Source organism: Biomphalaria glabrata, chromosome 9, assembly GCF_947242115.1.
Source record: "Biomphalaria glabrata chromosome 9, xgBioGlab47.1, whole genome shotgun sequence".
In the NCBI taxonomy this organism is placed as follows: Eukaryota; Metazoa; Mollusca; class Gastropoda; family Planorbidae; genus Biomphalaria; species Biomphalaria glabrata.
In genome coordinates this window covers 23,654,643-23,670,073 of record NC_074719.1, presented here as the reverse complement: position 1 = coordinate 23,670,073, position 15,431 = coordinate 23,654,643, and the positions used below count along the sequence as shown (strand labels likewise).

The 15,431-nt window shown below is 36.3% G+C and overlaps 2 protein-coding genes across 2 annotated transcripts in view; both read right to left on the bottom strand.

Moving 5' to 3' along the window:
• The window catches only part of LOC106067079 (uncharacterized), a 242,612-nt gene that overhangs the window by 162,383 nt on the left and 64,798 nt on the right, over positions 1-15,431 (bottom strand). The gene's annotated exons all lie outside the window — the stretch shown is intronic.
• LOC106080133 (melatonin receptor type 1B-B-like) lies at positions 5,063-15,326 on the bottom strand. The gene is made up of 3 exons (XM_013241451.2): positions 14,913-15,326; positions 8,613-8,739; positions 5,063-7,572 (listed from the first exon to the last, which is right to left on the bottom strand). Exons 1-3 carry the CDS (start codon positions 15,223-15,225, stop codon positions 6,624-6,626), a joined length of 1,389 nt encoding a protein of 462 aa, XP_013096905.2. The 5' UTR covers positions 15,226-15,326; the 3' UTR covers positions 5,063-6,623.

Sequence of the window (15,431 nt, the reverse complement as noted above, 5' to 3'; positions counted from 1 at the left end):
TTTGTATTTGAAGATTATGGTTCAGTGTTTTATGTATAATTGCTACTTTACTTTTGAGTCTTCTGTCCTGAAGGCTTTCTAAATTTATTGATTTTTACTAAAGGTGTTACTCTAGTCAAAAGTGAATAATCGTTTGTTATGAATCTCACTGCCCTATTTTGTGTCTTTTCCAGTTTCTTAATGTTTTCTTGAGTTGAGGGGTCCCAAACATAGGATGCATATTCTATTATTGTCCTAACCTAGGTTAAATAACATTTTAGTTTTATGTTCTTATTTGATTTATATAATTTTTTTAAATAAACCCAAATGCTTTGTTTGATTTTTTTATAGTTTCATCAATATGTGGATTCCATGACAGTTTTTCATTTATTATAACACCTAGGTATTTTGTTGCGTTTTTAGTTTGTTTTACTGGTTTACCATGAATAAGATAAGTGTAATTATTTTGTTTTAGCTTTTTGTTACTCTTAATAACTGACATTTTTCTGGGTGCAAAGTCATGCTCCAATTTGATTCCCATTTCTGTAATTCATCTAATTCTCTTTGTAAAATGTCTGTATCTTGTGTTGTTTTTATTGTTCTATATATTATGCAATCGTCTGCGAATAATCTGACTTTTATTCTTGAATTAATGCAATTTGGTAAATCGTTTATGTAAATTGTGTAGACATTGTATAAAATATTTTTTGTTGTCATATAAAGTAGACATTGACTCAATGCGTGTTTGTATGTGTACAAATGTTTTAAAATAAATAAAATGTAGATAGAACATAATATTATTGTTTTGTGTTGAGGCTGGAAGTAAAACTAAAAGATAAACAGAATTGTTACGTGCGCCTCGTAGTGTCAACGTGGAATGGTGCAAATGGGTGTTGAAAGAAGAAGGGAACCAAAATGGAGGACTAGAAACTAAAGAGTGTTTGCGGTATTCATGAAGATTAAATGAATTGTAAACTATGACGTTGAGTTGGTGTATTATTAAAAGCATGGGCGTAGCCAGGGGGGGTTGGGGTTCAAACCCCCCCCCCCGAAATGAAATCCCCCCCCCCCCCGGGGAACGGAATTAAGTAACTGATTTTTGATTCATTTTGTTTATTTTAGGTGAGATTTTAATACTAAATCATCACTTACCACTGCACAGCCGAGGGGGTTTTGAGTTAAAAACCCTCTACCAGGGGCTTTGAGTTTAAAACCCCCTACAGGGGGTTTTGAGTTTTAAACCCCCTACCACAGATTTTGCAGTTAAATCCCTCTCTTCTATAAAAAAAAAAAAAAAATGCAAACAACAATCCCCAAATTCCATCAGCACAGTTAAGGAAGATTTTGATTTTAAAACCCCCTCCAAAATTTACAATAAACCCCCTCTCCAATATAAAAAAAGCAAATTACACACTCAAAATTCTATGAGCGTAGCCAAAAGGGTTTTGAGTTTAACCCCCCCCCCCCCTCTAGTTAGGGTTTGAAGCTAAAAAGTACCTATTCAATATTAAAAAAAAGCAAATTACACACTATAAAATCTATGAGTGTAGCCAAAGGGGTTTTGAGTTTAAAACCACCTGCCAGCGGGGTTTGAAGCTGAAAACTACTCTTCAATATTAAAAAAAAAAAAAGCAAATTACGCACTCAAAATGCTATCAGCGTAGCCAAAGGGGGTTTTGAGTTTAAATCCCCCTCCACCAGATGGCTTTTTCTTTAAAGTTTAAAACCCCTCCAGATGGTTTTGAGTTTAAAAAATTCCCCTACAGAGCGTTTAGAGTTGAAAACCTCTCTCTTCAATATTATTTTAAAGCAAACTACAGTCACCAAATTCTATGATCGTAGCTAAATGGGGTTTTGAATTTAAAAAAAAACAAAAACTCCAGAAACCCCTCAACAGATGATTTTGACGAAAAAACTTTCCTTTTCGATATAAAATCTAAAGCGAAATACAGGCATGTAATTCCAATTTCTACCAGTGGCTTTAATAAATTGTGAATAGTCTTCTGCCAAAATTGAAAAACACTAAATGTGGCTCAACAAAGATGGCTAAGGAGTCAGTTATAGAGATCGGGTCTAAATCAAAGAAATCCTATGCCGAACTGTGAGTCGAACCCTTAGTAAGGTTGTGACAGAGCGTCGCATGAGGTTTTGCTGGACATGTTCTCCGACAAAATGAATTACGCAAATTAAGAGTTGCGGAAACAGCTTGTCGGAAAATGGGTCTAAGTCAGTAAGAATAGCACATTAGGTTTTTGAAATAAAACTTTTTAATAGCAAGATAATGCACTGTAGATACCTCAGAATATGCGTTTTGTTGGCTTTCAATACTAGAAAAATTGTTTTTCGCTCGGGGGGGGGGGGGAGGGGTGAATCCCCCCTAAACCCCCCCCCGAAAAAAAATCCTGGCTACGCCCATGATATATATATATAATTAATAATTTAAATAATTTAAATTCAAAACCCCCTGGAATCCCCCCTAAACCCCCCCCCCGAAAAAAAATCCTGGCTACGCCCATGATATATATATATAATTAATAATTTAAATAATTTAAATTCAAAACCCCCTGGTAGAGGGATTTGTATCTCAAAACCCCCTGATAGGGTTTTTTTTTAATCTCAAAACCCCCTGGTAGAGGGTTTTTAACTCAAAACCCCCTCGGCTGTGCAGTGGTAAGTGATGATTTAGTATTAAAATCTCACCTAAAATAAACAAAATGAATAAAAAAAAATCAGTCACTTAATTCCGTTTCATTTGGTTTGAACCCCAACCCCCCCCCCTTGGCTACTCCCATGATATATATATATCATGGGCGTAGCCAGGGGGGGGTCTTGAAATGAAATCCCCCCCCCCCCCGAAGGGGGGGAGGCGGAATTTAGTGACTGATTTTTCCTTTGATTTTGTTTATTTTAGTTGAGATTTTAATACTAAACCATCACTTGCCCCAGCACAACCAAAAGGGTTTTGAGTTTAAAAAACCCCTACTAGGGGGTTTTGAGTTTAAAACCCCCTACCAGGGGGTTCGAGTTTAAAAACCCCTACCAGGGGGTTCGAGTTTAAAAACCCCTACCAGGGGGGGTTCGAGTTTGAGGATAAAAAATACATCTTCAGTGTAAGAAAAAAAAAAAAAGCAAATTACGCACTCAAAATGTTATGAGCGTTGCCAAAATGGATTTTGAGTTTAAACCCCCATTCAGAGGGGTTTGATGCTAAAAATACCTATTCAATATAAAAAAAAAAAAGCAAATTACACACTAAAATTATTTGAGCGTAGCCAATCCAATCGGGGGTTTTGAGTTTTAACCCCTCTTCTACAGATAGCTTTTTTTTTTAAAGTTTAAAACCTCTCCAGATGGTTTTGAGTTTAAGATGCCCGTAAAGAGCATTTTTAGGTGGAAAACCCCCAATAGATGATTTTGACGATAAAACTTCTATTTTCGATATAAAATCTAAAGCAAACTACAGTCACTTAATTCCAAGAGCGTATTCAAGAGAGGTTACACATTTTTACCAGTGGCTGGGCTCCATTAATAAACTGCAGTGAATAGTCTTCTGCTAAAATTGAAAAACACTAAATGTGGCTCAACAAAGATGGCTAAGACAGATTTTAGGAGTCAGTTATAGAGATCGGGTCTAAATCAAGGAAATCCTATGCTTGACCCCTTAATAAGATTGTGCGAGAGCGACGCATGAGGTTTGCTGGACATGTTCTCCGACAAAATGAATTGCGCATAAGAAGAGTTGCAATGATATCCTAGTACAATTTAGCGCCACACTTTCATGGAGGTCTTCAGAGCAGGTGGAAAGAGGCTTCAGACATTGTCAGTGACAGATTTTTGTGGAAACATCTTGCCGCCAAATACGCCGAACGGCGCGGGAGGGTCTAATTCAGTAAGAATAGCAGATTAGGTTTTTGAAATAGCTGGATAATACACTGTAGATATCTCAGAATATGCATTTTGTTGGCTATCATTACCAGAAAGAAATAGTGCTTGACGGCGGGGCTTCGCCCCTGCGCTGGGGGAGCTCCTAGCGCTCCCCCAGACCCCCTTGCTAGAAATGGCGGGGAATCTACAATTTTATGGAAACAGACTAACAGCAAATGCGCCGAACGGCGCGGGAGGGTGTAAGTCAGTAAGAATAGCACATTAGGTTTTTGAAATAGAGTTTTTTAATAGCAGGAAAATGCACTGTAGATACCTCAGAATATGCCTTTTGTTGGCTTTCAATACCAGAAATAGTGCATGGCGGCGGGGCTTCGCCCCGCGCTGGGGGAGCTCCTAGCGCTCCCCCAGACCCCCTTGCTGCTAATAGCGGGGAATCTACAATTTTTCCACTAACTCATGGAAGAACCTATTCTATTGCACAATAAACGTCTTTCGAAAGAATGAAGGCTCAGAATTTTATAAAGATTATGTACACACACACACATAAATACATATAATTTTTTTTCCGCGGGGGGGGGGGGGAGAGAAAAAATGCCCCCCAACCCCCCCCCCCCCCCCCGAAAAAAAATCCTGGCTACGCCCATGATATATATATATATATATATATATATATATATATATATATATATATATATATATATATATATATATATATATGAGAGAATAACAAAAGTGGTCTAAATTTGAATTAAAGCAGTGTTTTTCAACCTTCGAAACAAAAAAAAAGTCACGTTGTTTTCCTTCTCTTGACAACTAGTGAGTCTGGGGGAGCGCTGTAAGATCTCTTTGAAGCGGGATTTGTGGCGTTGTCCCTGCGCCAAGCGCTTTCGTGCATCCTTCCTTGCACCTGACATCTAAAGCTCATTATTCATCTTATAGAAAAAAGGCAGGTCAAATTGAATAACTTGGGGGCGATACTGAAGTTTGACTGACAATTAACGTAAATATATCGTTAGTGTGCGTATTAGTCGTAATATTATCTTTATGTTATGCGAGATCTATTGTAGTAAGCTTGTTTCGCTCAGAAGATGCCAGCAGAACGATGTTTTAATGCTCTTTGGATAGTCGACCGATTTTGACGCTGGTGTGCCACACACACACACACATGATAACAAAGTTTATTGTTTTCGTTAAAATATCTTTTTTCTTTATTTTAAGACTTCGTTTTTTCTATTAAACATTCGTAAATTAAAAATCATCAACAGTGAGGGCAGAAAAATATTGAATGCCATAAATAGATATCGAAAAAATATTTTTTAAGCTTGGTCATCGTTAGACAAACATTTGATTTTTCTTTACATTAATATGGTATATAAGTGAATAAAGCCAGCTAAACATCAAAAATACATGCAACATTCAATGTACTAAATTATATATATTTATATATTATATTTCTAAGGGACCTGGCTCATCACTGATTCTCCTTTTGTCCGTGGACGAAAAGATACAAAGATGAAACTTGACATCACTTACCTTTAGTCTAGGACTTAAGAGAACTAAGATATTTTCCAGATTAAAAGCTCAACAATTTTTAGCCCACACCTTTCTCTCCAGCCCACCCCGACACAAAACCTGGTTAAGCGATTGTGAAATGTACTCGACGCTTTAATATTCTACTGACAGGTTTTTAGATCTAGACTTAGAAGACCGTGCGCCAAATGTCTTTAATTTTTAATGTATCAAAATCTTAAAAGACTAGTGCCTACATCTGGACATACCACAAGACGTAATCTGTTCAAGATAAAGATTTTCTAGATCTCTACACATATTTAATGTTTCTTTTATGCTTTGAAAAATTATAACTCAAACAAGAGTTTTTTCCCGAAGTGGCCAATGAGTTAGTTATTCTGTTCCAAACATCAACTAGGCTTTTAGTTTCTAGTTGATTCAAGGACAATCATTAGAGCCGTTTTCAAAGAACGTTTCTACCCACCCACCCAGAAGGGAACAGTTTCCATGAATGTGTGACTTGAATAGACGTATTGTAAAAACAAAGAGTTGGAAGATAAAGATCGGACCGATTGTCCTTCATGGCTAAGGGCAATGGGCCATTCTCACTCGGCAAACTGCATTAACAATTTTCTCTTAGGGAAACTACCCACTGAGTTGAGGACATATGAGTCCTTATATTTTACATTTAGTAGAAATTGAAGATGCAGTTCATTCCCTTTTTGGATTCCTTCACACTCTTGATCTACTAGAGATACCTCCTTATGTGCTACGCCTTAAGGCTCGAGCTCCAATCATACTGTTAAGAAATCTACCCCCCCCCCCCCAAAACAAAAAAACTGTGCAACGGCACAATGCTATCAATAAGTCAAAGGAGCAGAGTTTGAAAATGGCTGGAGCGGCTCTCAGGACAGATTGCTCACTCTCATGGGCAATCATAGTTTGTAAGTTTCAGAGTAAGCTCGCCTGACAGCTTGATCATCCTCCAGCCAAATACGAAAACCAGAAATGTAGTGTACAAGGACGTGTTGACCCATTGCAAGAGAATTCATCGGGCGTTATGGAAAGTAATGAAAATATTAGCCAATCAGTTTCATCATCCTAACTGGTGGCCCGTTGTATAGGAAGAACTAAAAAAAAATTGGGAATGGTGTTGAAAAAAAACACCAATATTAAGCCTAGGAACAAATCCACGGGCGTAGCTGGTGGGTAATTCTAGTTATATTTTTGTTTTATATTTATATGTGTACTCAATGCTTGCTTTGAAACATTTTGATGCAAATATTTTTAAACTTCTGATCCATCAAACTGTAGATGACTGGATTAACAGCACAGTTTACAAGATACGAGTTTAAAAACAACTGATATATCGCCAAAGACCATCCTTGCAGTAAGACCACTGTCTCTGGAGAAACAGCAATTAGAACATTTAAACCAAGGTAAGGAAGAAATCCCAGAAAAAAGACAAGAGTTACTGTTAGCATCATAAGATGTGTTCTGATTAAATGCTTTCTATTTTTTTTAAGGAAACAAACTTGCTTGCCATGACTTGGGATGGTAAAGTCACCTTTTTGTTTGGTAACAATGTTATCTAGGACGATGTCGTCTGTGGAGTAGACATCTCTACCAAGGTTCTTAGGGGGAAAGGATTCATCTACATTGTATTTTTTTAAATTAGTTTTAATGTTATTGTTATTTTCGGTATTTATTTCACTGAGGTCTGAAATAGCAACCACACTTTCTGATGTATCATTGATAGCTGTTTGAACCGCATATGTTGAACAACTTTTATTTTGTGTTTTCATGTCTGTAACTTTTAGATCTGTGTGTGACATTTCCACATCATTAGCAGCCTTTAGTGTAGCTGGGGAATAATTCCTTTGATGGACATTCTTTCCATGTCTTCTAATGAAACACCCGATACGTACATAGCAATATGTCACTATGAAGCTAGTTACGATAAACAAAAGAAAGAAAAAAGCAGAGTCTAAAGTCGGCCATATTGTTTCAACATAGCTGTCGTCCACTTGACAATAATAACCAACAATGTTTGGATGTTGTGTCTGTCGGCTGTGTTTTCCTTGCAGAATTCCGTGGGGTATTGAGACCACTATCGCAATGAAGATATTTAAAGAACAGATACATTTAGCGCGTGTCGGTGTCACTTGTTTTTTTAAAGGGTTGCATATCATCATGTACCTGGAACGAAAAAAAAGGAAAGTTTTGAAAAGTACCTTCAGCCATTGACACTTAGTTGTATACAATGAATATAACTCTAATCATAACACCTTCTGTGTAATAAAACTACCAGAGTTATAACAGTTTGTTTAATATGCGGTTGTCGTATTACAAAAAAATTGACGCTTTCATTAATTTTACAAATCTTATATCAACTCATTCTGTTTGTCTGTCTCACTGTCATTTGGATCCCATGTTTTCTCCCACACCCCTTCTCGGATCAAGTTGAAACATTGTACAATCATTCAGTGGCGTAGACAATACGTGAATCAATTTAAAAAAATAACCAATTAGTCAATTCATTATTGGTAATTAATTATTTTGTTAGATATCGAAATGTATTTTTTAGTTCTATAATTGTACTCTAGGTTATCGTGCCAACCAGCCGTAACACACGATTTTACGTTGATTTAAAAATGGAAGCTAAATGCTTTACACAAACAAAAAGATTGTAACATTTTAAAACATTTTTTAAAACAATTTAGAACAGCTTGCAAAGAACAAAAATCTGCCTAGCAGAAGTAGAAAAAGAGAAAGAGCAGGAAAGAGCAGGAAAAAACAAATGTGTGTTTTTCATTAAAATAAGTATTTCTCTTCTAATTTTCTATCCATTGAAATGATTGAAAGTTTCTGTTATCAGGTAAGTATATACATAACTACAAAAGGGAGCGTAAAAATTATTCACTAATAATTGTTAAAATGTTTATATACGAAGTGATGCCGGAGCAAAGTAAAAACGCTAAAGGGATCTTTAAGAACAAAGAAACGAAAAGGACAACCAATAGTTTACTTATATGTTAGATGTATTTTCACTATCAAGCAACTCACAACCACAGCAATAAATATTTGTGTAATTATTATCTTCAATCTGGTTAAGGCTTAATTTCATTAGAAGTTTTTGTTATATGTCACATTTCTATTGACGTGCATTTTTGACAAATAGCCGTTTCTTCTCTAGTGTGTATTGGAGTAATTAGATTGTAATGAAAAGAAGTACTCACCTAATAATTGCTATGGCAACCAACATTAAACCAGATGATATGACAAGCCAAGCACTTACGGACAAATAAAACTGGCATACAAGTTTCTCAGGAAAATCCCATACATGAAACAGATGATAAAATTCACCTGCGTTAAGAAGTATTTTATTCATATATTAAGTACATTAAAAACATCATTAATTTGATGGTATCACTAGCGTATCAAGAACTTTTGTGTGGAGGGGGAGAGGAGATTTTTGTCCAAACCCTAACCCTAACAGTCAGTAAACCCTAACCCTAACAGTCAGTAAACCCTAACCCTAACAGTCAGTAAACCCTAACCCTAACAGTCAGTAAACCCTAACCCTAACAGTCAGTAAACCCTAACCCTATGTGTATATATTTGACAGAGAATAACACAACGTGATCATAATACAACTAGTGCAGCGTTTAGCAAAAACAAAAAGTCAATTTTAGTACAATAAAGTAACGTGGGTCTAATGACCGATACTGAAGTGTGAGTGACAACCGAGATACATAGAGTGTAAGTATATCTTTATTAGGCGTATTTAGTAATATTATCTAGATGTTAAGCTGGACCTCTTGTAAGCGAATTGTTTTGGTCAGACTAAGACTCCAGCAGAACGATGGTGAAAAGCTTTATGGATATTTGACTGTTTGGACGTGCGCATAATGTCTGATTTTTAAAGAAACTTTTAAAAAATGCTTTTACTTTTAAAAATCATAATGTACTAGGTCCTAAGTACATTGCAAATACAACAGATGTGTCCCTTGAAAAAAAAAGATACTCCACAGATTTAGATTTAGGCTTAGGTGTCGATGCCGAAAAAAAATGTCTTGGAAAAAATAATGTAAAAAAATAAAATCGGAAGACGGAGAAGAAATGAAGTAGACCAATGAGATTCTACTCTATTTTTTTTATTATTTTCAGGAGTCAAGTATAAATTGTGAGTTATAAAATACCGAAGATATTTATACAATAGAAAAATTTCTTGGAAAAGACGACTACGAAAAAAAATTTGATTTCAGAATTCATCTGAATTGTTACTCTTATACTTAAAAATTTCTTATGAAGTATACATTTTCTTTCTTTAAGCAAATATTGAAACATTATTTTAAATTCGTTAAAGATTAAATAGAATCTGTCGACATATTTGACTATTCTGTTGTTAAAAGTGTCCTGTTTTCGTCGGGTGCGGTAGAGTGGAAAAGATGATCATGTAAGAGTCCTCTCTGTTTTTATCACTTTTGCTCATGATTGAAGTTGGCATTGAAAATTAAAAGCTGGGGCGACTCGATATAACAATTACATTTTTAACTTATATTAGTGACTAATAATAGTGACAGATTAAGAAAAATCATTTGTGATTTCTTAACAATAATAATACAAAAGAAAAAGTAATGGTCTTCCCTGGGGGGGGGGGAATCCATCTTTTGCACCTACCACATGATACAACCCTCTTTTATTTTATATGGTTTAATTTTAGATTAGTGTTTGGTTGTACATACTATTCAAATGGGTTCAAATATCAATAAGTAGATGATATTATTAAGACATTCAACGAAATTTGTTCACACACTATGATTTCTGCTTATAAATTGGACCGCCCCCCTCTCAAAAGTCTAGAGTGTGGAAGGCAGTAGAAACAATCGCCCACCTCCACCTCAAGTTTAGTAGGAGTATTAAAGGTCCTAATTAGTAGATTTAACGACTTCACTTATTTAATGTTATGATTTCTTTTCAAGCATTGATAATATCATTTTTACTTGATTTATACTCAAATCTGGATTATAACTATAACAGTTCGAGAAAAAAAAAAAAAAAACTTCGCGCCCCCTTTTTCAACACCCTAGGAGGTATGGGACGCCTCCAATTTCGAGAAACACTGACCACAGAATTTGAACAACTCATAAAAAAAAAAAGGAAAACGTAAATTATTCAAAACTATAAAAAAAAAAAAAGGTATTTATTGATCTAGATGTAGAAAGAGAATGCGGCAATATTCCATGCAGAAGTTCTGTTTTTTGAGGGACAGAATGTCAGTGCTTTTGAAGAATCTGCTGCCATTCACGAAGTGCTTCAGAAATGCAGAAAAAAAAGAAACATTAAAACGTGAAAAGGTTTCACCTTCAAGAAGTACAAGGATGACAAGAATTGCTTTGAAAAAGTAATGCATTCAAGAAGTACAAGGATGACGAGAATTGCTTTGAAAAAGTGATGCATTCAAGAAGTAACAAGGATGACGCGAATTGCTTTGAAAAAGTAATGCATTCAAGAAGTACAAGGATGACGAGAATTGCTTTGAAAAAGTGATGCATTCAAGAAGTACAAGGATGACGCGAATAGCTTTGAAAAAGTAATGCATTCAAGAAGTACAAGGATGACGAGAATTGCTTTGAAAAAGTAATGCATTCAAGAAGTACAAGGATGACGAGAATTGCTTTGAAAAAGTAATGCATTCAAAAAGTACAAGGATGACGCGAATTGCTTTGAAAAAGTAATGCATTCAAGAAGTACAAGGATGACGAGAATTGCTTTGAAAAAGTGATGCATTATCAACATTTGTACGTTTTTACGGAAATTGTGCCGAGTATTAAATAGATAGAACTTCAAGAACTGGCCTATTCGACAGGTTTACGCTCTCAGATCGATCGAGAAGAAAGGTGATCTACCTTGGAAAACGTGTCAGAAGGCCTGCAATTATTTAATCTTGTGTACACGCTTTTACATTGTGTGTAAATTGTGTAAGTATGTGTGTGTGTGTGTGTTGTGGGGTATATAAGGACTCATTCATTCATTGGCCTCCTTCAGTCGTAAAATGACTATGGTTCATCTCAGAGCACACTTCCTCGTGTGGCTGTGGAGCCCTATTTTTGAGTGACACTCCCGTCCACAGATAGCGCAGGTTAAGGTGGCTTTTGCTTCTGTGGTAGAGGAGCTGTCCGTTTTTCGGATTGCACGTTTTTCTTCCTGAGCTGAAACCCATGTACTTTCACTGTCCATAGCTTTTTTGGTCACTGTCTCTCTCCATCTTTTGAGCTATGTCTTCCCAATTGTCAGTATTGATGTTCACTGATTTGAGGTCACGTTTTATTACATCTATGTAACGGAGGTGGGGACGACCAGTTTTTCTTGTGCCAGTCGCGAGTTGACCATAGAGGATGACTTTCGGGATGCGCTTGTCCTCCAACCGGCGAACATGTCCAAGCCAGCGCAAACGGCGTTATCTGAGGGCTGTAAAGATGCTGGGAATACCTGATCGCGCAAGGATCTCAGCATTGCACACTTTTTATTTCCATATGACAATCAACATCCTACGGATACATCTCAAATGGAATGAGTTCAGTTTTCTCTCTTGCTTTGCGTAGGTGGTCCATGATTCACTGCCATACAGCAGTGTACTCATAACGCGTGCCTTGTAGACTTCCATTTTGGTCACCGTAGTTAGCTTATGGTTTTCCCAAGCTCTTGGCCTGAGTCTAGTGAAGGTCGAGGCAGCCTTCCCTATGCGTTTTTTTATCTCCTCTTCTAGAGACAAATCCTCTTTGGAATACTATTTTCACTGCTAATCCACAATGCGTTTGACAAATCCACTGAAGGCATCTATCTCCATTCCAGAGTAAACTCCTAGATATTGCCAGACTGAGGGCCGAAACTAAAATCAGAGCCACCCTCGTAAGAGATATGCTATTCGCGGATCACCCAGCGGTAGTGGCACACACGCAAGAGGAACTTCAGTCACTAATGTCCCACTTCTCTCAGGCCTGTAAAGAATATGGCTTGACTATTAGCACGAAGAAAACAAATGTTATGGGACCACCTGCTACAGCACCAACCTCCATCCTCATAGACGATAACAAGCTGGACGCCGTTTACGAATTCTGCTATCTGGGATCCACAATTACATATAAGGACTAAGCTGTTGAAAACAATATTGCTCGTCAAAATCTGACCCTGTTCCTTTGATGTCCAACGTTCTACATGTGTCCGCCCTTGATCCCCAATTATCTGATCACTTTAGTTATTTGTACATTCAAATTAGGGGTGCACTGGATAGCACTTATTAATATTCGGCCGGAACAGAATATAACCGTATAGTAAAATATGATATTCGGCCGGAGCCGGATACCTACATGTCTTGTAAATAGCTTGTGCTGCTGAACATTTTGCAAAACTGTTAAATAACATAACTATTTTCCAAGTATTTGTTTCCCTTTAATTTACGTTATTGCTTTTAGCTGGGTTACTGATTGATAAAATAAAGCTTAGCAGCATTTATTAACAGATAGGTATTAGAAAGCCACCAACTGTATAGGGAGTGTATGCCTGTATGGTATGGTCAATGTAAAATACATAAATGTATATCTAATTGTAAAGTGCTATCTGGGTTGTATAGTGGGTTGATGTATGTGTTCATGAATTTCAGACCAACAGCTGGTCATCAAGCTTGTAATTTATAGGCCAAGGACCGCTTCTGTTTCTGGTCAATGGTTTTATACTGATAGTAGCTGTCAGTTGATAGTTGGAATCTGAAGCGTTGTGTGTCAATATTTAGTGATTTTCATTAATTCATTTGCTACAAGCGATATTTTATTAACAGCGGGAACATCAAGTATTCCCTTTTTATAGCTTTAACCTTAGATGGTGTAAAACATAGATTAACTTAAAGTATGTAAGCCTCTTATTTGATATCTATTTTTAGATCTACAGTTTATAAATCTAAAAACATTAGGAAAACCAACTGTAGTAAAAAATCATCCAAACCCTCCCTAGCCCCAAAAAAATAATAATAAAAAAATTGACAGTGTATCAGACTGATTTTAACAACCTGGTCATATAGAAGTAGTGGGCCTATACATGTAGTCTAAGTGTAGTGTGTATAGTTTATAGTATTGACCATCACGCGTTTTTTTTTCCATGGGCATACGCAGTAGTGTTGAGTGGTCAGGCAAGAACATAACACAAATACATGGTATGCCAAGCATGTTGATATAATCTACCCGTAAACTAGTTACAGAGGTCAGGATTTTCTTAACACTTCAGCATATATTTTGTTTCTCTCGTTACTAGATCTAATTGCGATGAGGAGATTTTAAACTTTACTGTAAGGTTTTCCGTTATATCATAAGTCAATAGAATGAAAAAGTCAAAGTAGCTTTCCTTCTAAAGGTTTTGACTACTAGGCAAAATACACACAAGCACCCCTAATCCACACCTTCCCTACCCAGAAAGTAAATAGACTGTACGTCCTACTGTCTGAACAGCCTGGTCAGATAGACGTAGTGGACCTACACATGCAGTCTTAGTGTAGTGTATAGTGATGACTATCACGCACATTTTTCCTTGAGCATATGCCAACACCCAGAGTGACAACAGTGTTACTATGAAGACGTGCTACTTATACAGTACATACATATTAAACATAAATAAACAGCAGCACCAGGGACCAAGTTTTTAAAATTAGAGCAAGTAGAGAATTAAATGCGACGAAAATCAGGGACTGCGCCTACCAAGGCTCGAACCAGTGGCCCTGGAAACGACAAAGCCGCCTAGCGATAACGCACTAAGCGAACTTAACCTCTAGACCATCGGAATGTCCAAAAAAACATTCTTCTGGTCCAGAGTCATTTCGCTCGTATGCAAACCCAGTGGTCAATGATCACATGCCCTAGCTAGCTCCTCCCCCACCTCGCCACATCCGTTCACCAACAACTTCAATAGAGCCGACACAGACAGCCGTTAGGCATTTATTAGACAAACAATGGCTCTACTTAATTGTGTATCTCTCACAATGACAAGTAGACAACATAAACACATTACATATAGAAGCTTCAGTGGGTATGAGCTATTAAGCTGTAAACGTAAATATAGAGGTAAAGCTAGGTGATAGCATCTATATTTACTTATGCAGTATTATTTGTTATTTTATTTGTATTTAAATGACACAAATACCAAAGTGTGACAAAGATGACTATAGTCATTACTTTTAGGTACTGCTGAGTATCGTATGGTAATTACTAAATAGTAAATCTAAATAAAAATATTTATACCCCAGGGTATTCCAGTGGTATATATATATAAGCATCAGTAAAGCACTGAAGATACTCAAATTTATAATTTGAACACTTTTATAATGCAAAATGTCAAAATTTCTAGAATAAGGTAACAAAATGTACCTGGCAATCTGCTTTGTTGCACATAGCTGACAAATTTGTGGTTAACAAATAGAAATACGATCATATTCATATCTGGGGTCGGACTACTTAGGTCAATATTAACATAAAAAGAAAAGATCTTACCTGGTAAAATCAACGTACAGATAATAAGGTCAATGACAGCCATGCTGATGATGAAAATACTTAAAGGTTTGATTGTCATCTTGGTCTGATAAACAATGATTACCAAACTATTGCCTGGAATACCAACCACGGCCAAGAGTCCTAAATACACAAACGTTGGAATAAAGGCAATGGTTGACTCTTGCTGTAACGCTGACAAATACAATTTCCTTTCATCGTTCGTAAGGTTTTTGCTAACATTGGCTATACTTAACATTGTGGTCATAAAACGAAAGTATTCTGAAAAAAAGTTTTTTTTACATATTAATAGCATATATAATATATTTATTTTGTATAGAAAATATTGAATACATACTAATGGTGTCAATGGTGACTACATTCTAAATATCAAAACAATGCGACAGCATATTAAATTAAGATTGTGAATTTGATATATATATATATACACACACACAGACGAGTCACGTGACATTAAATGACGATGTTGTTGTTGCCGTCAGGACATAGTATGTACGTGCG

Bases quoted from the DNA above. Each gene is read 5' to 3' on its own strand.
- LOC106080133 (XM_013241451.2), bottom strand. From the start codon at position 15,225: ATGCTATTAATATGTAAAAAAAACTTTTTTTCAGAATACTTTCGTTTT. The intron at 8,740-14,912 runs GTAAGATCTTTT...TTCTTAACGCAG, and splicing joins CTGTACGTTGATTTTACCAG to GTGAATTTTATCATCTGTTT. The intron at 7,573-8,612 runs GTGAGTACTTCT...TTTTCGTTCCAG, and splicing joins GTTGCCATAGCAATTATTAG to GTACATGATGATATGCAACC.